Genomic DNA, 23,434 nt, shown 5'->3' with positions numbered 1-23,434 from the left:
CCTCATATAGTTGTAAATTGCTTAAATGTAATAGTTTTATATGAGTACTAACAACAAAATTGTTCTGTCAGTTCTTTCTACATTTAATCACATTATTTGTCATAACATTATTAGTAACTGAAAAGAAGCTTTATCATTTTTTTCTTTCTTTTTCTTTAATTACTACTTCAATCTCAAAAGTTGTTGATATATAGTCTCACAAATACTAATTACCACTATATGCTGGGTAAAACACTAAAGAAGTTTATCCAAATCAGTGATTATAAAAACACTGGCAGCCATGAAAACAACAGTGCATGCTTGTAGTGCATGCACATGAAACCAAAAGATTCAAAACATCATTGTAACTTGGCAGTAGAGACCCTTACCAGTGTGCATTAGAAAGTGCAAGAAGCAAATTAACAGAATTTTGACCTAGTATGTAGATCCATACATATGAGCTGGACTTACAAAGCATATTGTTGTTGTTGTTATAGCTAATTGCAGGGCTAATTTTTTTAAAATAATAAATTTCTACTGAAATGCTACACAAAAATTTATACAGTCATTTTGGTGTCACCCCTTTGACAGTATCACCTTGTATAGTCCACACACTCTTAGCACTGCCACTGCCTCCCAGAGACTCTGAGGCAGGGAGAATATAAAACAGCTCTTTGATAGCTCTGGAAACACACCAAGTTCCTTCCATACAACTGTAGAAATGGCCTACAAGAACAGATGCCATAAACTAATTCATCTCATGATAAAATCAAATATTATTTGGAAGGTGCTGTCATTTCTTCATCCCTTTGGAAAAAGGAGGATCTTAATACCACCAAAAATGTTTCTGTTCTCAGTTGCCATTGCCAACAAACCTGTTGTTTAACTGGAGCAGACAACCAGGACAACAAGTGTGCTCAAGGACTAGACATGAAGTTTTAGAAATTTGAATCATTTGCCTTTGAATCTGCTCTCAAATTCAAAACCTCCCCTTTCTTCCTTCTCTATGGCCTCTGTAGCCCCTGCTTCATTGTCATCTTAACTGACCACTTTATCTGACTCCATTTTGCAGCACTCTAAAGCAAATAATGTTGTTTCAAAATTGGCAGAAATGATTTCTCCTTTAACTGAAGTCTTTTTAGTGTGAACTCCTAGAGATTTCTGTCTTTGAAATCCTATGTGATTTGGTTATTTTATCCCACCCAACATTTGGCATTCCAGAAGCAGCCTGGGCTGTAGTAAAATCCCATTGCAAATGTGTTACGTATATATCAAACCCTCAGGTACCCAGATCCTAAGGAATGAGAGATTCTGGAGAATGGAATTTTAGTTACCTGATTTACCATGACATCACTGCCATTCATCTTGTGTCCTCCCACTTTTGATTTTTAAAATGCTGCCAAAATGACGGTACTCTTTTCTGCCTTAGTAAAGCAAGGCCAGTTAACCTAGCCTTTGGTTTTTGAGATTCCCTAGGACATCAGGGTTCTTATATGTAATATCAGGAATCATGTCAAAGACTTGCTTGGAGAAGGTATAAGAAATAGAGCTCAACATCTATCTACTGATACAAGATTTCCCTTGAAATATGTTTTGCTTTTATCAAAATCTTAAGTGGACTCTTTCTCTTCAAATAAGGGTATGAGGAAGACTGTGTTGAGGAAGAGTACTGATTAGTAATGTTCCAGTAAAGGGAATCCTTGTTTAAAATTAACCACAATGATGGTGTTTCATCAGAATAGCCTAGAATTTGAGTTATGAATAAATTTAGCAATCTAAGTGATATGCTTGTTTGTGAATATGCCCAGAATCTCAGCATCTGCAACCTTATCAACTACTTGAATGTAATGAGGAGTGTGTGTGTGTGTGTGTGTGTGTGTGTGTGTGTGTGTGTTGGGGGTGATGATTGAAGGAAGGATCACAAATCCACTTAAGCTTCTTAGCCACCCAGCCTATAGTTGGGTGGACCAAACAGACCAAAATCGCCACATGGTATTTTGGCCGTTTCTGCTAATTTTTCTCTAATCATTCTCCACATTGGCTTCAGGAGTTGTAGATGTCTGGGAAACTGACACTGCAGAGTTCTGGCTTGTTCCCTGCCCTGATGCTAAGTGATAAATATAGATCTCAACCACTACAGAAATTTGGCCAGGATTCCAAGGGGTGTGTGTATGTGTGTGTGAGGAGGCAGTGACTAATGGGTCGCTCTGACATGTGGGTTACAAAAGACTTCTTTTTCCAATACCCTCTTTTTGGCAAAGGGGAGTAAAGGAGGTGGTCCTAGTCTCTTAAACCAGAAGCATAATCCACACATTAAGAGGCTCATAGAGTGACACAAATAAGGAGTATTGTAGGTGACTTGTTGTGAGCATATGGGTGGGTGGGGGCACAGGAAATGCTTCCTGACACCCTGGATCCTTTTGTATGAAATCAGCCTATGAAAAAAAAAAAAAAGGTATTCCTAACCATATTTCTTCACTCCAACTCCTACCCAAATCCTATCCCTGCTGATATACAATTTACAATTGAGAAAAACACAATTTAAGATTTCCATTGGACCTACTGTATAACCAGGCACTGGCGAAAGGCAGGGGGGTGAGAAGAGACATGAAGTTGGAGGGGTGAGTAGCTTGTCCTTGTGACCCAGAATATCACCCCCTCTCTGTAATGATGAGCTTGCTTTTCCATAAGGGCTTTCCCTTGATTCAGGGAAGGGGCCAACCAATGAGAGAGGGGCATGTTAGATTATTTTGAGGAAGAGCTCATGCCAGGAGGGTTCACTGTTACTAGGCGCCAAGTGTCCCTAGCAGCCAGTGTCTCCTGTACCAGCAGAAGTTCCAGAACTCTTGCCCACTTGTCTGCCTCTGCTGCGGCTTTGCCCACTGAACAGCCATGAGAAGGCAACTCCGGTCCAGAAGGGCTCCGAATTTTCCTCATGGTTATCGCTACAGACTTGTGAGTCCCAGGGAGCATAGCATTTTGCTGTCCCTTTTTAGTGGGGCAGGCTGGGGGCTGTGTAGGTCTGGGCTTATGGCTGCTCTTTTTGTGCTAAACATAGTCAGTGAAGTTCATGGAATCCCAAGCTACAAGAGAGAGCAATGGCTCCAAGAACCCCCGGATACCTCAGATTGCTGGAGGGAAAGAGAAGTCCTTCTTCTTGGCAAACAAAAGCATGGATAAAAAAAAGGGGAAGATGCCAGAGAATAAGAGAACTTGTACATTTTTTTATTGGTTTAAACAGACCTTTTAGAATCTGGGATTAGGGGTTTCATTCTGATAGCAAGGAATTTAACCAAAAGATAAGGGGAGGGGAAGCGGAAAGGAAAGACATTGCCTACCCAGCTGTCTCAGTCCCTTAGGGTGGTAGTTTCTTGGGAACTCAGCTGCTCTTTTTCTAAAGCAGAAATTCTAAACTCTAGCTATAAGCATAGAATCCTTGATATAAAAAGCTGTGAGGAATCCTAGACATCATCTTTCCAGAACCTTTTATTAAGAAAAGGCAGTTTCTGGGGCTTAGAACCCAGGAATGACTTGTAAGTTAGTGGAGAAATCAAAGTGAGAATGCAAGTCTCTTCACTTCAAATTTTGTGCTCCTTCCATTACATGGTGCAGTATGCAACCACCCTAGCGCCCATCCATCCCACCCACTGCCATCCTGCCTGCCATCCTATTTTGTCTAATGCACACACACACACACACCTTTGGTGTTATCACTTAACTCCAGAATGCATTTGATAATCACAAATGTCTTTATCAAAGTTTCTTTGCTTTTTTTATTTTGTTTTGTTAAGTGCCATCGAGTTGATTCCAATCCATAGTGACCCTATATAGAGCTTCTGAAGAGTAGCTAGTGAGTTTGAACTGCTGACCTTGCTATTGTTGTTGTTAAGTGCCATCGAGTTGGTTCTGACCCATAGCCACCCTGTACAGGGTTTCTGAGGAGCGGCTAGTGAGCTTGAACCACAGACCTTGCAGTTCAAACAGCTTTGCAGTCTGGTGCATTAACCCACAGCGCCACACCAGGCAGCCCATTAATCTATGCCTTACACAGTACTTTCAGTGGGGTGTAATCTGAAATCTCCCTCAAAGATTATATACCCAGGGAGTTAAGTAAAGAATATCAACAGTCAAGACAGAAGACTACCAATTCTTCTAGCTCATAAAAACCTACAGAGGGCTTCCCTTAGTGTTTATAGTTAAACTGTGTAGAGTCTTTCTTTTGACACCCCAAACTCCCTTCTAGCTCTCAAAAGCATCAGACTCTGTGGGATATTCAACTACTCCTTCCTTGACTTCTTTTCCATGGACTATTTTTGAAGCATGCACAATTTCAACAGTTGACAGCTGGTTTGGTTTTACATGCATCAAGGGAACTTACTTCTTATGGGGAATATTTGAGTAAATTAGAAAGAAATGATTTGATGCAGTGTGTAATAGTCGTGTGCTTATTTATCTTTAAAAATTAACCAAGTGATCAAATGTTTACAGGGTGTTACTCAATGCAGGGTACACATTTATCCTTTGGGTCATATTGTTGGTTTATATATTTGTGTATTTTGATTGTTCAAAATGGAGTCACCCTCTACCCATCAGAATCTTCCCTTTTAGGGAAACATGATGGCTTCAGCACATTCACATACACTATCACATGAGAACAGTGCCACTTTAGGAAACTGACAACAGGATGCTGGGGGTAAATATTCTTATTACCAAAGGATTCCCTACTGGTTTTCATTAGAAAGCTCATGAAAAGTGAATTTTGCATAGGATTTAATTAATGAAGAACTTTTTAGGAAACCAGCTCTTGTACAACATGAGGTTCCCCCAAACCAAACCCACCGCCATCAAGTCGATTCCAACTCATAGCAATCCTTTATGAGGTTTTTGAGACTGTAAATCTTTACGAGAGCAGAAAGCATCCTCTTTCTCTTGAAGAGCAGTTACTGGATTTGAACTGCCAATCTTGAGATTAGTAGCCCAGTGCTATGGTAAAAGGATATTTGAGGTTCCTGAAGTAAAGTTCAGGAAATGTGAGAGCTGTGGGGAAATTAACTCTGAGATTAATTTTTCCTAGAACAGCAAGACTTCAATGACAAGCCATCTTTAATGGAGTTATCATGAGAGCGCTTATCTAAGATCAGGCTGAGGCCAAGGCCAACCGCTTCCTCTGTGGAGCAGAGGTGGTAGGTGTGCAAGAGCAGTAAAAACAAAAATGAATTTGTTCAGGAAATGTAAAAGGAGTAAAAATTACTCCATGATGAAATGCTATACTTCAATCCTCTACAACCCATATGACTGCTGAGATCAGGGTGACAAGCTCTATGATAGCATTCTCCAGAGTCCTGGCTTCGAGCTTTAAGTCAGGCAGTTATCAATGACATTTGGTCAGTACCCACTGGGTATTTAGCTCTGGGCTTCACATTGTGAAGGTCCATCAAGGGGTTTAAAATATATATACTCTGCCCCCTGGGCCCTCAGAATATAGTTTGGGAGGTAAGATCTTTGCCTAGGTTCACACACAAGCAAACAAGATTTAAGAATATTTATTAATGCTTTCAACAATGAGTGATGGGGTCTATTCCTCTAAATCTTACACTGTGAGCCCATGTCAAAGTCAGAAACCCTTGATTGTAAATTTCTTCAATCTCTTGGGAACACAGTCTAACACAATGCTGTGCTTCATGAATCTGCTAAATCACCTCTAAGCACTTGTACTCCATGTGATAGAAGAAAAAAAAAAAAAATCATTGTCCAGGGTATCAAGGAAGGTTCTGAGACAGTCAACTTTATCATGAGCTTGCTGTGTGGCTTTGACTAGATTATGTCCCCTTTCTTATCCTCAGTTGGACAAGCAGATATTGAAGGTCTCTGTCAGTTCTTATATATGTGTGACATAAAACTGTACATTTGAACAAATTAGAGAACTCTGAGACCCTGATGCAAGAACCAGATAGTGCTGAGTGGCAAAGTAGAGCCTTGTCACACCGTATCACTTATATTGATTTTGAAAAAGCTCGTTTACTGAATTCCCCACCAAATGCAGCATTTCTAGCTGAGTGCCCTCTAAGTGGCCTTTGAGGAATCATACAGAAAAAAAGGCAGCACAGAGCCCCTGGTCCTATCATTTGACACATCCAGCCCCCAACAGGTGCAGAGGCCCTGCCACTCTTCAGACTTGGACAGCACAAAGAAGGGAGGGTGGCTGCCTTTTCTACTGCTGCAGTGAGCCTTGGCAGACCCCCAAAGAGCAAAGACCCAACTCTCCCATCTGTGGCTAGAAGAGATTTGAAACACCACTTGATGAAGTTTGGACTTTTCTTTTGTAAAATTTTTACAGAATCACTCAGAAGTTACAGTTTCCATGTTAAGTAATGGTGGTGATCAATATTTGCTGAGCACTTATTACATGCACAGCTTTTTGTCTAGAGTGCATTGGGGTTCCAAACTTCAGTGATCTGCCCAACCAGCTTCAGGTAGGCAGAGTTTTCAGCTAGGGCAACAAATCCCATACACACACACACCATGACTTACTTATTTGAGGAAGTCCGTCTAAGTCCTGAGGATGGGTACAGCAGCTTGCTTCTCTGTCTGATGTCTGATCCAGGCTATTTTTAAATACAACTTGGGATGATGAAGGTTGGCAGCTGAAAGTTTACTGGATGTTTGGATGAAACCAGTTTAGACTTGTTTCCATCATGTAAAGAAGTGTCTGAAACAATGCCATCCTCCAGCATTTAGCTCAGCTTTGCGCTGACAGGCCAGGCAAAGTTAAGCAGCAGGTGAAGGCCCCAGGACATGGTAGTGAAATAAGCAGTCCTAAAGAAAGAGCCCAAGTGCCTGAAGCTGAGAATAAAAGTTGCACTTTTGTGGAAAGTATACTGAGTCAAAGTGGTTCAGAGAAAGGCAGTTTACCCTTAAAGAACAAAGAGAAAGAAAGCCTGCCTCTGTAACAATAGGTATTTTATGGAAAAGTGGAAATGTGTAATGTTTCCAAAATATTGAGTCTTTCTGCATGTATTTTTTTGGCTGGTGAGATGCTCCACTGGAAATGTGTCTCACAAAGGGGATTGTGATTTGTCACTATTCAGGATGATCAGGATGAAGTGAACCAGAACTACTTGGCAGATGAAGAGGAGGAAGCAGAGGAAGATGTTCGGGTGATGGGGGTACCCAATTTTGAGGAGGAAGTGAATGAAGAAGAACAAAAGGAGGAGGAAGAAGGTCAGGGTCAGCCAACAGGCAACACCTGGTGGCAGAAATTGCAGCTCATGAATGAATACCTGTGGGATCCGGAGCAAAGGATGTCTCTGGCCCGAACAGGTCAGAGTTGGAGTAAGTCCCCGTCATTCCAGTGCCCCAGCCGGTGTCCTTTGCTTTGGGCTTGTTGTTCAGGGTGCCTTTACCATATGCTGCATGCATTGTCTGCAAACTTCTTTTAGTATTTCATTTAAAAGGACTAGGCCCTAGGGAAATGTCATGATTGTGGGCAGATCCCATCAGAACAAACTCAAAGTGATTATACTCAATTGTGTGGCTGAAATTCACTGGACCTGATATTGCTTTCAGTACAGAGGCAGTGAGAATGAGTTAGAAAAGGAGAATTTACCTTAAGTCCTAGCCCCATCAATTTCCACCCATGTGACCTTGGGCTCATCATTTCCTCTGGCTAGCCTCAGTTTCCTCACCTGCCAAATGAGGGAAATAATGTCTGCCTTGCCTTTCTTACAAGATTAGTGGGAGGCACCAACAAGATGATAAAAATGGTCAAATTGAAAGTACTGTGCAGAAGATTATTTCTAGGACATGAGACTCAAGTCCTTGACTACCCAGCCAAGGATTTACATTGATCAAGTCTCATCATGTCACCTACTAATGTCAGAAAAGGAAACCCAGGAGACCTACTCCTGACCCCAGCTTGTAGGGTGCTTCACTGTCCCATGGTGGACACATAAGAGTTCAGTTTAAGGAGGATCATTGGTAGAGATGAAGACTGAGCCTCCTCTTGTTTGGTCAATGGCAGAATTGTATTTCTTTACATATCCTCTTTGTACCACGTGCTGCCACCACTTTTCAGTCACATCTTTCCCAGTGCTCCCTTGATGCACTTCCTCTTCAGGAGATTTCACCAGTGGTAAATTCACACTTGTCACACTCTCTGCACAGCCCAGAAAAAGAGCAGCTGCTGGCTAGGAACTCAGTTAATCTGCCTGAAAAGGAAAAAGTCAGAGGACACCATAGAGGCAACCTAGTGTCAAGGGTCTAGAATTTGATGGTTGAGTTTTCTAAAGGCCCCTTTGGCTGAGAACTCTGTCACTTATGGTTTAAGTTTCTAATTCAGCAACAAAAAGCTCAGCCAGGGTGAAACAGCCAGGCCTGCTTCCTGGAATTAGGAATAGCAGGTGCGGACTCTGAACAACATCCACTTCCCTTCACTCCTCTTCAGTTCCCAGCCCCACCTCTGCCCATCCCTCTAACTCTCAAGTGGAACAAATGTACCATTCAAGGGACATTCCAACATTCTGAAAGCTGTATACAAATTTAAGATAACCATTGGGGCACCAAAGCAGGGACAGCTGCTTTTCCTTTGCCTAAAGAGGACTAGAAGAACAGTCCCTGTGAAAATACACTTGGGACTGTGGGAGGGAGAGCTGTACATTCACCCTTAAACAGCTAGCCATTGGAATTTCACCCAATGAGATGAGTTTATTTGAATTGTTCCTGTAGAGGACAATTCATTGAGTAATAAATGGGAGTGAGGGGGGAACATTCAGTGTCCTTGAAGAATGTGGTAGTGGGGACACTGTGCAGTAGGCCATGGCTAGGTCATTAGAAACTTAATTAGAAACTGGGTAGTAAGTCTAAGGAATAGGAATTCAGGCATCTTCTGTTAGGCTACCCCTAAGCAAATGGTAAATAGTGATGCCAATACCAAGACTACCAAGCATACGAATTTCTGTCTGCTCTCCTGAGAGCTAGTTGCTCATTTAGGCTTTTTGCTGAAACCCTGCCCAAGCCTGGACATCAGTGTATCCAACATATCCCCAGACAGTTATTATACTCTGGGTTTTCCCTTTGGTAACTGGGCAACCTCTAGTTTTAGGACCTATAGGTTATTTTATTGGATACTGAAAAACAAAAAAACAAAAAAACAACCGTATGAGCTAGTAATATTATTATCCCCATTTTACAGATGCAGAAACTGAGGCTTAGAGAGGGTAAGTAACTTCTCTAAAGTCACATAGTTAATAAGTGACAGTGTCGGGATACATGCCCACGTTGTAAGAACACTAGAATTCATTCTCTTACCAAGATACCAGGGCCTGATAAAGTGCTTTGGTGGGAGACATGAAGAGTTGGGAGCATTGGTACCTAGTCTGTCCAAGCCTGGAGGGAATCTTGGGTTTCCTATGAGAGGGATCCAAATAAAATGTAGACATCTGGAGTAGATAGGGTTGGAAGAATCAATGAGTTCAGATGGAGATAGTGCTGGGTTTTGCCTGGGGGTTTGGCTGAGGTTGTTAACCCATCAAAGACTCCAGGGCACCCCCTCCAGTTGAGGCTGAAGGGACTTATTGCTAGTGTCATTCTCCAGTCTGTAGCTTCCCGGCTACATATCCTGGGCAAGAAGGAAGCTATTGCCAAGAAAACATACCCATAGTCCACTGTTTTCTCTTCATCCATGAAACTGAGTCTTCCAGCTCCCCAACACGGCTCCAACTGTTGTCCATTACCAGGATGTGGATGGGGGAGGGTGGAAAGTAGGAAACACAAAACACTAGGATAGTCAATTGTTGCTAAGTGTTGTCCAGTTGGTTCAGACTCATAGTGACCCTTAATGGAGTTTCTGAGGAGCAGCTAGTGGGTTTGAACTGCCAACCTGTGGTTCTCAGTCTAGTGCTGATCGTACAGCACCACACCAAGATAGCCAGTAGTTACATATCACAGGCCCCAGGCACTACTGTTTCTTCACTAGGGACTCCAATTGTATCAATATGTTCATGATCCAGTTCTGCTTTTAGTTCATCTGATAAAAAAAAGTAGTTTCATTTCCAGTTGGATTTTTGGGAATAATCAGAGGTTTCTCTCCCTTTCTCCTACTTCCTCCCCCTTTTTGGTTAACTTTATTTGGTTCAAAGTTCAATTTGAAAAATTAATATTTGGATTCAGTTTTAGGTACAGCAAAGTTCCAGATTACAATTCATAATTCTGCTCAAATCTGTAGTTTAATGCTGTGAACCAGAGCCAGGTATTGTTGCCTGGTAGGACCCCCAAGGAGAACTTGAAAAGAGCTTCTCATCAGCCATCTCACACATACTCCCTCACTAAGTGCTGACTAATTCTGGGGCCAACCTAGTCTTACTAAAGCCCATGAAGTGGGACTACACACTGCCTTGCTTCTGGATTTATAGCAATAACAATACTATTAATAATGATGATGACAATGACTGCTATTGATAGATTACTATCTACCACTCTCTCTGTTATGCTGTTTCTATGCGTTATTCAACTCTAAAAAGTAAGTACCATTATTGTCTTCATTTTTGTTGTTGTTGTTAGGTGCCATCGAATCAGTACCGACCCATAGCGACCTTATGCACAGCAGAACGAAACACTGCCCAATCCTGGGCCAACCTCTCTATTGTTGCCACGCTTGAGTCCATCGATGCTGCCACTTGGCCAATTCATCTCGTTGGGTGTCTTCATTTTACAGATGAGGAAATGGAGGCTCAGAGAAGTGAGCAGAATGCCCATAATTAGACAGGAAGTGGTACAGTCAGGATATGTTCAAGGAAAGGTTGAATTTCTGATAGTGTTTGAGCTATAGATAAGGCTATGGAGAAAGTGCTAAACTTATACCTATATTACCTGTGAGGAATTGAAAATATAGAGAAGTTCTATAACTTACCCAAGCTCACAAGTAGCAAGTGACAGTTATTAAATGCAATTTCCTTCTCCTCCTTTCCTTGCCCTGTGCTAGTATCCTATTTGAAGAACAGAACCACTTAAACTTGCTACAAATGAATAAGGTTTGAAATACGTAGGGTCAAATCTTATTCTGCCTTGATTAGAAGCAAGTTCAATGGACAGTAATCAAAATTTGAATTCTAGACTATGTGAAAAGAGATGCTGTTTTCATCACTTACGAATACGTATAATCACTGGAACCAAGCTGCTAGGACTCTTCAGGGCACCTGCTTTAATGAATAGGGAAGGATGATTTGTACTTAGAACATCAACCATTGCCCAGAGGACTTATAAGCAATTTGCCCTGGGTAGTCTTTAAATTCCACTCCATTATAATCTTGTTCATGATCATCATTTGCTCAGCAAGCCCTTCCGTTGGAGATGTTGTAAAGGTAAACTGCAGTCAGACCCCGGAAACAATTCTCATCAGTTCCAAAATTGGTGAAATCAGAATGGGCAAGGACATACTGACTCTGGGGAATGTGGTGTGGGTTTTTTTGTTTGTTTGTTTGTTTTTGTAAAGACTTTTCATGTGTTGGGGTTGGTCTGGTTCATGAGTTCAAGTGTTATACAATTTATCAAGTGTTATATAAATTATATAACTTATAGTTCAAGTTTATATAACTTACATTATATAACTACATAGGGTGGGGGAGGTAAGGCTGGTTGGCAAGCATTGACCACCGTCATCTTTGATTACCCTGCAGGCCTGATCTTGGTCATTTACTTCTTCTTCTATGCCTCTCTGGCTGCTGTGATAACCGTTGGCATGTACACGCTACTTCTGGCCATCAGTCCTTACATGCCGACCTTCACTGAGAGGGTGAAGCCTCCTGGTAAGTGCCCAATGTTCTGCATTGTCAGAACTCACTGGACAGATATCTGCTTGCACAGAATTTTCAGCCTCAATTAACTGGCTATTCCCAGTAATGACTTAAGGATTCAATTATTAAGAGTAAAAGTAAAATGGTACTTGGCATTTTATGGTCTTTTTCATTTAGATTGCCTGGGGGGGAAAGAGTTCATGGGAATTAATAATAATAATAATAAAATGTCCCAAGAATGGGTTAATATATCCAAAACGTGTTTTCATTGCCAGGAGTTATGATCAGACCCTTCGCCCATAGCCTTAACTTCAACTTCAATGTTTCTGAACCTGACACTTGGCAGCATTATGTGATTAGCCTAAATGGCTTTCTCCAGGGTAAGTTCCTTTAAATGGCGGGAAATGCTTTTGAAAGATGATGGGAGGGAATTCAAAATTCACCTGGTCCAGAAATCCCACCCTTACTAACTCCAGCCCATCATGGTCTTTCCTTATCTTGCTTCTCCTTAGCACCTAAAGATACAAATAGAAATTGCTCTAGCTTATGATTGTATGTTACCTTGAAAGCATGCAAGCTAATTTTCCAGAAAGACTATAAGCTTTGATGGGAAAATTACTTGCTTTCTCAGCTTGAATGCCCTACAGAACCTAATTAAGGCCTCGGCACATCCGAGTGTCTCTATAAAGGTTTTCCAAATACATGAAATGATTAATTATGAAAGATAATTCCGGAGGGAGGTTGTGGTGAGAAAAGAGAATGTTCTCCACAGCCGGAAGCTTCCTGTGTCCTACACTTCCTTAAAGTAAGAGAATTCATTTCTCGGATATGGGCTATTTTGAAAGGAGTGAGAAAGTGTCTTTAACAACATTCCAGGAGGGAGTTAGAGGATGGTAGGCACTCCCACATTTTGATACCAAGTGTTTTCAAGATGCCTATCTCTATATCATCATCAGATACCTTTTCAGGAATAAATGAATGTCTTTGCATGAGGTGCTTCTACACAGGGAAAGCTGTGGTAGAAGCTGACCCACTACCTCTGAATCACAATCCTAGAAGGCAGGAGAGAACTGCTCCATAGGGATTCTGAGACTGTAAATCTTTTTATTTTATTTATTTATTTATTTATTTTTAAATGTTTTGTTGTGAATTATGTGATAGTTTGCATGGGAGAACATTAGCTTTACATTCATCCTATCATATATCGTTTCACTGCCATGGTTACATTTCCCTCCATGAAGCATCAACCAACCAAAGGATATACCCTGCAAGTCTGCCCCACGATCGTGGGCACACAGCCCCTCTCCCTCTCTGGGTCTAGAGTCCCCAGCTGCTCCAATTCTCCACGTCATCTTCTCTGCCTCCATATCTGGAGTCACTATTTCTCTGGGTAGGGTCCTGCACTCCACTCTTCTCCCTTAACGGTCCCAGGGACCTCCGCTCCTGAACTGCAAAGTCAATTACTCCCCTCCTTTTGCTACAAAACATCTACCTTTACATTCCAAACCCGCACAATCAGGCCTGATAATAATTATTCCCCGTTGTATCACAAGAGACCCATCCGTATCTCCTTTCATCAGCCCTGCCTAGACAGATTGGATACTACTCAGTGGGGATTCTACCTTCCTCCGAGCCCTCTGGAGCTAGGCTTCCTCTTGAAAGCTTGTAAGCCAGTCACTTCTTGCCTTTGTAGCCCCCCGCCCCCATTTTGGGTAGCCAATGTCCAAGTTTGAGACTGTAAATCTTTATGGAAAAAAACTACCTCCGTTTTCACTGTTTCTCTCTGGAGCAGCTAGTGGGTTTGAACCGCTCACCTTTCAGTTAGCAGCCCATTGCACCACGAGGGATCCTTGGTAGAAGCTTAGGTAAGGTAAACTACAAAGTGCACAGGGTCTGTATTTATCTCCCTATTAAGGAAAAGCCCAAGTGAACTTTGCATTGCTACAACTATTATCTGTAGAAAAAGTATCAGACTGTTTGGGTTAGTCTGGTCTGGTTGAAGGGACAGGGAGTGAAGGAGAGGGAGGAGAACAATCTCTTATCATGAGCTAGAAAGTGTTACTTAAAACATTTTGTCATTTAACTGTAATCCTTCATACTAGAGTCTATAGTTCCCTTTTTACAAATAAAGTGACTGAAGCTCAGAAAGGGACGTACTTGATCAGTCTCTCAATGGCAGAACTAGCATGGGAACCCAAGTTAATGTTCTTGACACCCTTGCTACTCAAAGTGTAAAACAAGGGACCAACAATATGGGCATTGCCTGGAAGCCATTTGAAGTGCAGAATCACAAGCCTCACCCTAGAACTACTGAATCAAGATCAGTATTTTAACAAGCTCCGTCTACAGGCGATTTGTATGACGTCTGAATCTTGAGAACCACTACGTTATATAAATCTATGCCTGGCGATATGCTTCTGAAAAATCACAGCCTTGAAAACAGTATGGAGCACTTCTGCACATATGGGGTTGACATGAGTCAGAATGGACTCCGCGGCAACTGGTTTGCTTTGGTTTTTAGTTTGGTCAGGTGGTAGCAGCATAAACTCACTACCATCAAGTTGATTCCAACTCTAGCTACCTTTTAGGATAGAGCAGAACTGTTCCATAGGGTTTCCGAGACTATAAATCTTTATGGGTACAGACAATTCGTCTTTCTCCCTCAGAGTGACTTGTAGTTTTGAACTGCTGACCTTGCAGTTGGCAGCCTGATGCTTAACCTACTATGCTACAAGAACTCATTTCAGTTAGTAGTTGAGTGCTTAACCATTTGCTTCACCCAGGGACCCTTGCCACATGACCCAACCCAAACCCACTGTTATCAAGTCCATTCTGAATCCTAGTGACCCTGTATAGTGTTTCTGAGAATGTAAACCTTTATGGTATCAGAAAGCCTCCTCTCCTCTAGTGGAGCAACTGCTGGGTTTGAACTTCTAACCTTGTAGTTAGCAGTCTAGTGATTATCCAACGGTGCCTCCATATGACGAGGAGTTAAAAATTCAACTTTAGCAGTAATGCCAGATTTTTCACATGTAAAATTAATGGGACTAGATTCTTTCTGAGTTCCATTGCAAAAATGAAAAAAAAAAACAAAAAATGTTTTGGGCATCATAACCAATACAATATTTTCTTTCAAGTAGGATAAGTACTGGACTGCTAAGCACAAGGTCGGTGGTTCAAACCCAGCAGTTGCTCTTCAGAAATCCTATACATGGTTGGTATGAGTCAGAACATCACTTAACAAAACAGCACTACAAATATATTGCCAGATTCTTTGCTTAGGAAGACCTCTGAGAAGCTACTAGATGGAGAAATACCATTAAGAAAAGCATTGGGTTTTTTAGTGCCCAGATATAGATAGCTCATCCTACTGAAAAGGAACGTGTGTCCAAAATAGGCATCCCAGAATATCAGTTTCATCCCCATGTGGACTGGGATTTTGCAATAAGAGTCACACCCATGACACATTATTTTTGATGGAACTACCTTAAGAAAAACAATGAGTACATGATCGCAGCTTCTATTTAGAAACTATGCAAGCATAGTTCTTGTTCCAAAAAAAAAAAAAAAGAGCGACTAAAACAAGGGCTTGAACTGAATGTAGTTTTGCCAAAGGAAAAATAAAAACATAGTCATAAGTGGAATAGATTTAAAATTCCCAGTTGCCTCTTAATAATATCAAACCCAAGCTTCAGTCTTTCTAGATAAGGATCCAACAGTACATTTGGAGTCTTGCCTCTGATGGATCATAGGTAGACAATCTCCTCTGAAAGACTGAGCTACTTGAAACACGAACCATGGGGATTAGGTCTAACTGGGTCTTCATCAGTTAGAGTCAAATTGGGAATAATGAAGTAATTTCCAAAGTCTATTTCTATGGTTTCTGATAGCTTAAAGAGTCAGCTCACAGACAGACATTTTCAGCTCCCTCCCTGATAAATGTACTGTGGAACCTCTTTCATTCCATCAAGTGTAAAGGTAAACCAGCCATGTGTGCTTCATGCCTCAGTGTACAAAATTGCAGTCCCTCACACATTCAGTGAAGACTCGAGGTTGTCATTGGTTTCTATATGTCAACCTAAATGTTTATCTTTTCAGTGCTCTCTTTCTGATGAATGAGGAGCTGGCTTCTTCCCTCCTCCTCTTCAACCCTCTTCCTCTCATTCCACAACACACACTTCCCCTACTCTCTTGCAGCAGGTGTCTTCACTGTCCTCAAAGGAAATTGTCTCCTATGCTGAACCTAAGATTTAACTCAGGAGGTTAGCTTCCTTAAATACACTGTGCCCTGACATGATTCAGTCCCTCTTCAAAAATCAACCTACTATGTGTCCATTTCTCTCCCAGAAATAAAAGAGGCAGCCTTCCATGTGAACACTTTACTGTATCTTAAAAGAAATCAAGGAAAAGTTATCAAATAATCAACAAATGACCCAGAGATCGATATCTAGAAATTCTGAGGGAATGAGAAGCAAGGGGGCAACCATCAAAGTGGGTTGAGGTGACTCTCCAGAAAGGATTCCTGGAGGGTTATCACTAATGAAGGGCTTTAGGCACCTGATCCCAGGTCCAAGGGTCCAGGATGGATTGAGTGGGCTCTCAGAGGAATGCAAGCAAACTGGAGAAGGAAGGCAGGAGGGAAGACAACTGGAAACATATGTCCCCTGTAGTACCTATCTAACATGACTCTTTGACACTCACACAACTTTAGGCTATAATGACAGTCTTCAAGAAGAAATGAACATAGATTGTCCACCAGGGCAGTACTTCATCCAAGATGGTGATGAAGATGAGGACAAGAAAGCCTGCCAATTTAAGCGTTCCTTTCTCAAGAACTGCTCTGGTCTGGAGGACCCTACTTTTGGCTACTCTACTGGACAACCCTGTATCCTTCTAAAGATGAACCGGGTATATTGACCCTTTATACTCTGGTGACAATAAGTGGGTAAACTGAGTAAGGAGGGTTCTAACCACTCCATTTCTAGTGGGCTCTGTCTTTACACACCACAGGTTTGGTCATTTTTTCCAACAACATCAGTAATACAAACCAAACCAACCAACCAAGCAATACATTTCCTCTTCCCCCTGAACACAGCTCTGATTAGGGTCAGGGGTAGTTTTAATAAGATAAAATATGCATTTTTTTTTTTCTTTCCTGCCATGATTTAGCTGTCTGACAGAGCCTTACAAAACACATCCCTCTTGTTGCAATTCCCACTATGTATGAATATCAGACACAAACACAAGGAGTAAGCTGGGCTTCACAGATTTGAGGCTATTTTGCAGTTTCTGCTTTTTGTAATACTTCTAAGGGGGACAACATAGACAAAGCTTACGCCTGAGGAAGGATTACTGAAGGGGAATTTAGGAAAAGCCCAATATTTACTATCAAATCTGTTTTAAAAACAAACAAACGAATGAACAAAAAACCCACTGGTTTTCTTTTGATAGATTGTAGGCTTTCGTCCTGAGCTTGGAGATCCTGTGAAGGTTTCCTGCAAAGTTCAGGTAAAATGGCTTTTGAGTAAACATTGTTAGCACATCTGTTTCATGCAAAAAGGTGGCTCATCCCTTTCAGATATTCTACATACGAATGGTTGTTGGCTGTGGGTTAGGGAAAGGGTTTAACCAGAAGTCTGTTCTGATTCATAATGACCCTGGATAGGGTTTCCAAGGAGTGGCTGGTGGGTTTGAACTGCCGTTAGCTGTCCAGTGCTTATTTCATAGCACCTTCAGGACTCCCTATTTCATGAAGTATTTGATTTGTGTGTGTGTGTGTGTGTGTGTGTGTGTGTGTGTTATGATTTAAACATGTTAAGGCCAAAGATTGAACCTCTGCTAAGGACCACAGCAAAAAGCAACAATGTGATGTCATTAACTGGGATTCTGTTTACACTTTTGCTTTTAGCTCTAATTGCTTGTTTCTTTGAACTAACCAAATGATTTTCATTTGAGTCATTAGTCCCTGCTTTTAAAACTGACTTTGCAGCAATGACCAGTGGCACTGGATATTGCAATAACAAGAGTACAACAGACCTCTAAACAGAACTCCATTAATATGCTAATCAACTGTCCTTTAAGGAGCCATTAACGCCTATCTCATCTGTACCAATTAGCTTCTTTGTAGGAAAAGGCCCTCAATCTTGGATTTGCTTCTGATATGGGCAGTAGCCTCCTCCCCTTTGATGACATCAACTGTACCCTCAGCTCCCGAAAGCTGTCTTGCAAATGTGTGAGACCACGCAAACCTATCTCCTGTGCCAGAAATAAAGCTCAAAACTCCAGTCCTACTGGTTGCAGATTAGAAAATAGCAAAAGACAGCATTTATTTAGTCATTGAGTAACAAGCACTTATTGATCACTTATTAAATGCCAGGCACTTTGCTATGTTTTTGGGGTGCAGAGAGAAATTAAGGCAATCAAGTATCGCAGGTGCTAGGAAAGGTTCAAAATGAACATTGAAGAAGGAAAGAAAAGTTAGTTCCACTTGGAGGCTGTGATGCTGAATATGAATTTTGAAAGATCTGACACTGTTTGCCAAGTGAACAAAACAGGAGAGGTGTTCATTCTGTGACATGTATGTACACTGTTTGTTCATAAATGCTGTCGAGTTGGTTCCGACTCACAGCAACCCTGTGTATGGTTTTCTAGGAATGGCTGGTGGGTTTGAACCACCAACTTGTAGTTAGCAGTTCAGTGCTTATCCTGCAACGCCACATAAGGACTCCTACATGTACATTGTTGTCGCTTTTGCCGTTAAGTGCTGTGAGTTGGTTCTGACCCATAGCAACCCTGTATAGCGTTTCCAAGGTGGTGGGTTTGAACCGCCGACCTTGAGGTTCAAACTGACCTTGCAGTCCAGTGCATTATCCTGCAGTGCTACATTATGTGTATATAAATAAACACACATGTAAGATGTGGCTGCAAACTAGTGGAACTGATTCCACGAGCCATGCACATACAAGAAAAAATCCCATTGATTTTTAGAAGAACATGTATGAGCTCTGGTAGCGTAGTGGTTACAAATCGGGCTGCGAACTGCAAGGTCAGCAGTTCAAAACTACCAGCTGCTCCGCGGGAGAAAGATGAGGCGCTATGCTCCCGTAAAGATTAACAGCCTCAGAAACCCTGTGCAGGGTCGCTATGAGTCAGAACCGACTCCACGGCACATAACAACAACAACAACAATGTATGTAAACAAAGCATAAACACCAACTCAGTCTTATTTGGATAAAGTCATGCATGTAGTTCCCTAATGGAAGTGACTAATTTATGAGTTCACATCAAACTGCTGCAGGAAATGGTTATTTTTTAATAAAAGAAATATTGAGTCTCTATTCATTTTATGGAGTGGCGTGGCACTGCAGATTAATGCACTGGACTGCAAGGTTGGTTTGAACTGCAAGGTTGGTGGTCATTCCTCTGAAACCCTATATAGGGCTGCTACGTGTCGGAACTGACTTGATGGCACTTAATAACAATAGCAACAACCTACATTTTATGGAGTTCTGGTGTGGCACTCTGGGATAAAGTACTGGACTGCAAGATCGGTTTGAACCACAAGGTCCAAGGTTCAAAGCCATTCCTTGGAAACCCTGTACAGGGTTGCTATGAGTTGGAACCAGCTGGACGGCACTTAACAACAACAACAACAACATACATTTTATTGGGAGAAAGATGAGGCTTCTGTAAAGATTTACAGCCTCTGAAACCCTATACAGGGTCTCTATGAGTCAGAATCCACTCAATGAACAGCATCTAACAGCAATGACAACAACAGGCATTTATAATCAATACTGGTCAAATTCACACCCACTTGTGGAAATAAAGCACATACTTCTCTCTTGCAGGAGATAATGTTAAAGCAAATTAAGGAGAGCTCAGTTTATACTAAGAATGATTAAAGCATACTGACAGAAGTATTCACATGTAATTTGCTAGTGGAGATGCACAATTGTTCAGTGTCCGCGATTCGTTCAGACGCATAGCGATCCTGTATATGGTTTCCAAGGAATGCCTGGTGAGTTTGAACCACCAACCTTGCGGTTAGTAGCCCAATGCTTATCCTACAGTGCCACGTTTCCCCCACAAAACAAAACCCACACCGTGTCATTGAGTCGATCTGGACTCATGGTAACCGCATATGTTACAGAGTAGAATTGCTTCATAGGGTTGTCAATGGCTGTGATCTTAACGGAAACAGATCTTCAGGTCTTTCTTCTGCAGTACTGCTGGATGAGCTTGAACCACCAGCCTTTAGGTTAGTTTTGTTGTTGTTAAGTGCCATCGAGTCAGTTCTGACCCATAGCGACCCTGTCTAGAGTTTCCGAGGAGCAGCTGGTGAGCTTGAACTGCCAATCTTGCAGTTCAAATGGCTTTGCAGTCTGGTGCATTAACCCAGAGTGCCACACCAGGACTCCTTTAGGTTAGTAGTTGAGCACAAACCATTTGTACCAACTAAGACTTCTGTTAGTCATTGTTGTTAAAGTGTCGTGGAGTCAGTTCTGATCCATAGAGACCCTGAACAGGGTTTCCAAGGCTGTAAATCTTTATGGGAGCAGAAAGCCTCATCTTTCTCCCGCGGAGCAGCTGGTAGTTTTGAACAGCTGACCTTGCGGTTCGCAGTCCGATTTGTAACCACTACGCTACCAGAGCTCCTTAGGACAAGCCTAAATCATAGGTAGAATGGACAGCTCCACACCTGATCTGATATGAAAAGAAAAGACTGTTTACTTTCATCATTTCCAGTACCTGAACCTCCCCCTCCCGCCTTGCTTATCATTCTGACTCTACAAACTGCAATTGATGGCCACAGAGAATGTGGTCAGAGATATGAGTTTAGGTAAGCCAACTGTAGGCAGTGTCCCTTGGCATCAGCTCCCTTGGCACCTGGTCTGATTTCCAATAAAATGGAGGCTGCTGTGAGCAAGTCGTTGTGGAGATTTACTAAACGTGTTTCAATTTATACCTGCCTCTCCTCCTGGTGTAAGGAGCTCTGGTAGTGTAGTGGTTATGAGTTGGCCTACTAACCTCAAGGTCAGCAGTTCGAAACTACCAGCCATTCCGTGGGGGAAAGATGAGGCTTTCTGCTCCCATAAAGATTTATAGCCTCGGAAATCCTATGTAGCATTGCTATGAGTCGGAACCGACTCCACGGCACACCACCACCACCTCCTCCTGATGTGACACGATAGGATAAGCACTGGACTGTTAACCTCAAGGTTGGCAGTTCAAACCCACCAGCCACTGATCAGAAACCCTATACATGGTCGCTATGAGTCAGAACCAACTAGACACCAAGTACAGCCAGGTTCAGCCTAATTCCTTGCAGAAATGCTTGAGGGGTGGGCCCTCTTTTATAGTAGCACCAGGTACTATAAGCCCCTTGGAACCCTTCTGTCTGAGTCCCCAAGGAGACAACACAGATCCATCCTGAGCATTCTCTCAGTCCAAGCTTTTTCTTCAGTAATCTTTGAACTGAAAGGCCAATTTATAGTCTCTCTCCCGAAACACTCCTCTGGGGCTAGGTTTGGACTGAGCTATGCTCCATCCTGCTTTCAGGATCCACACAGTGATTTCACTCAGGGCACAGCCCATTTAACTCAGGCTCCAACCCACTGAGTGACCCAGTATGCCACATATTCTTGCTTTTACTTACAGAGAGGTGATGAAAATGACATCCGATCCATCAATTACTACCCTGAGTCGGCTTCTTTTGACCTCCGATACTACCCCTACTACGGCAAACTGACTCACGTAAGCCTGTATCCTCAATCATAATGTAAGCCTGTGCCCCTTCCAGCTTTGAAGTCAGAAAGGACTCAGAGACAAAGGAAAGGCTCTGGGATCCATCTATAGGAATTAGGAAGCAGCATGGAATAACAGAGAGGTGAATGGCCTTTGATCATGACCACTCCTTTCTCAATCTGAAAGGGTCCTCAGATATGGTCTGGTTTAACTCCCTCAATTTACAGATGGGGAAATTGGGGATCAAGCAGAGGAAGTTACACAGCAAATTAGTAAGAGATCCAGGAGTAGGCTAATTTCTGCCTTTGTGCTCAATCATGCCCAAATAATCACACATCCAAGTTTCTCCAATCAATTTGAAGTCTAAGGACAGCAAAGGATTCATTCCTAGCATAGGGAGTTGATTCATACTAGTTCTGCTTTGATTCATGGCCTGATAGCCAGAAAATCATATACACTGGGTCAGCATTGGTTTCCCTACAGTGGCTTGAGAGAAAAGTGTGTACTATCTTGGCTTTCATAGAGCAGGGATAGCATATCAGTTGCTTAGCCATTTGGGACATGATCTCATGGTATTTATTCATTTCCCTTTGTGGAAGTTATCCTAACCTGCACTGAATATCCAACTGCATCCGTCCTGCTCTCCCTGTCTTTCTTGACCTCCCCACACTTAGAATCCCTTGTTTTTCCATCTACAGGTTAACTACACCTCCCCGCTGGTGGCAATGCACTTTACAGATGTGGTGAAGAACCAAGCAGTGCCTGTGCAGTGCCAGCTGAAGGGCAAAAGCATAATAAATGATGTCATTAATGATAGTTTTGTAGGTAGGGTAATCTTTACCCTGAACATAGAAACTTAAGGATGTCAGGGGGCTCGTTCTACCAGTTCTGTTTCTGTTTTATTTCATGTTACCCTTGGTAGCACATGGATTCTTTTTCTTCAAATCAAGACACAGCCAGATGGACACCTAAGATCGCAGATCATTTTTCCTTGTCTTTTGACATGTGTGCAAAATGACATTGTGGGAACTGTTTGATTTTTTTAAGTCTCTCCTGATGACAAATAGATTATATTCACTTCCTTTACTTCCACTTAAAACTAAAACCTACTCTTGCTGCTAGACTTCTCACTGTAGCATAAATATAAGCACTGCTAAAATTCACAATAGTCTTGAAGGAGAACTTCTATGATGAATATAAATCAATCCTGTTTTCTAAAAGTTTGTGTTTAGAGGTGAGATTCCTCCCAACCAAGCTGACGATTAACTCCTTTTTAACTGCCTGGCAAGGTCCAATGTGACCAACCCACAATAGAGCTAGGGCCACCATACGCAGGGAACTCTATACATATGAGTGCTTGAGAAACTCTCTGCCTGACTCCAGAGACCCAAGTCTTCCCACTGGACACATAACATTGATTCAAAGACTTGGTGATCTTCAACTGGGATAGAAACTTCAACTGGATACTGTTCTGGGATAGAAATGAAGACATTCCCTGTGACATTTTGGGGTGGTGGGTCCCACTGCTATTGGGAAGAACAGCTGTCATATGGATGTGACTGACATTTGATTCTTTGATCTAGGACAGAGGTGGGGAACATTTTTTCTGCCAAAATTTATAACATCATTTGCAGGACATACAGAATTATCAGCTTAAAAGTTAGCCTGCTACATTTGGTCAAACACTTAATTGTTGTTTTTAAGTGCTGTCGAGTTGGTTCCGACCCATAGCAATCCTGTATAGGGTTTCTGAGGAGTGGCTAGTGAGCTTAATCCACGGACCTTGCCGTTCAAACCAACTTTGCAGTCCAGCACATTAACTCACAGCGACACACCAACTGTGGTTGCCTTGGCAGGACCAGATCAAGTGATTTTGTGGGCCTTATATGGCTTGTGGGCCGGATGTCCCCCACACATGC

General features: G+C 42.0%; 1 protein-coding gene across 3 annotated transcripts; it reads left to right on the top strand.

Annotated features, from left to right (window-relative positions):
* The first annotated feature begins 2,844 nt into the window (after nucleotides 1-2,844).
* ATP1B4 (ATPase, Na+/K+ transporting, beta 4 polypeptide) lies at nucleotides 2,845-22,400 on the top strand. Of its 3 annotated transcripts, none has more exons than XM_006872083.1 (8): nucleotides 2,845-2,934; nucleotides 7,068-7,311; nucleotides 11,652-11,780; nucleotides 12,044-12,148; nucleotides 16,480-16,676; nucleotides 17,220-17,276; nucleotides 21,429-21,524; nucleotides 22,214-22,400. In XM_006872083.1, the coding sequence occupies exons 1-8, from the start codon at nucleotides 2,872-2,874 to the stop codon at nucleotides 22,373-22,375; spliced, it is 1,053 nt and encodes a 350-aa protein (XP_006872145.1). In that variant the 5' UTR covers nucleotides 2,845-2,871; the 3' UTR covers nucleotides 22,376-22,400. The 3 variants fall into 3 exon arrangements, with proteins under 3 accessions (XP_006872145.1, XP_006872147.1, XP_006872146.1); XM_006872084.1 differs by having other exon boundaries at nucleotides 2,872-2,934; nucleotides 7,068-7,299; nucleotides 22,214-22,375; XM_006872085.1 differs by lacking the exon at nucleotides 11,652-11,780.
* The last annotated feature ends 1,034 nt before the right edge of the window (nucleotides 22,401-23,434 follow it).

Source organism: Chrysochloris asiatica, unplaced genomic scaffold (assembly GCF_000296735.1).
Source record: "Chrysochloris asiatica unplaced genomic scaffold, ChrAsi1.0 scaffold00183, whole genome shotgun sequence".
Classification (NCBI taxonomy): Eukaryota; Metazoa; Chordata; class Mammalia; order Afrosoricida; family Chrysochloridae; genus Chrysochloris; species Chrysochloris asiatica.
Note: the sequence above shows the minus strand (reverse complement) of the source record. Positions and strands in the feature narration are given on the sequence as shown.

Excerpts from the sequence above, each read along its gene's own strand:
- ATP1B4 (XM_006872083.1), top strand. The coding sequence starts at position 2,872 with ATGAGAAGGCAACTCCGGTCCAGAAGGGCTCCGAATTTTCCTCATGGT. Across the intron at positions 2,935-7,067 it reads ATGGTTATCGCTACAGACTT|GATGATCAGGATGAAGTGAA; the intron begins GTGAGTCCCAGG and ends GTCACTATTCAG. Across the intron at positions 17,277-21,428 it reads AGGTTTCCTGCAAAGTTCAG|AGAGGTGATGAAAATGACAT; the intron begins GTAAAATGGCTT and ends TTTTACTTACAG.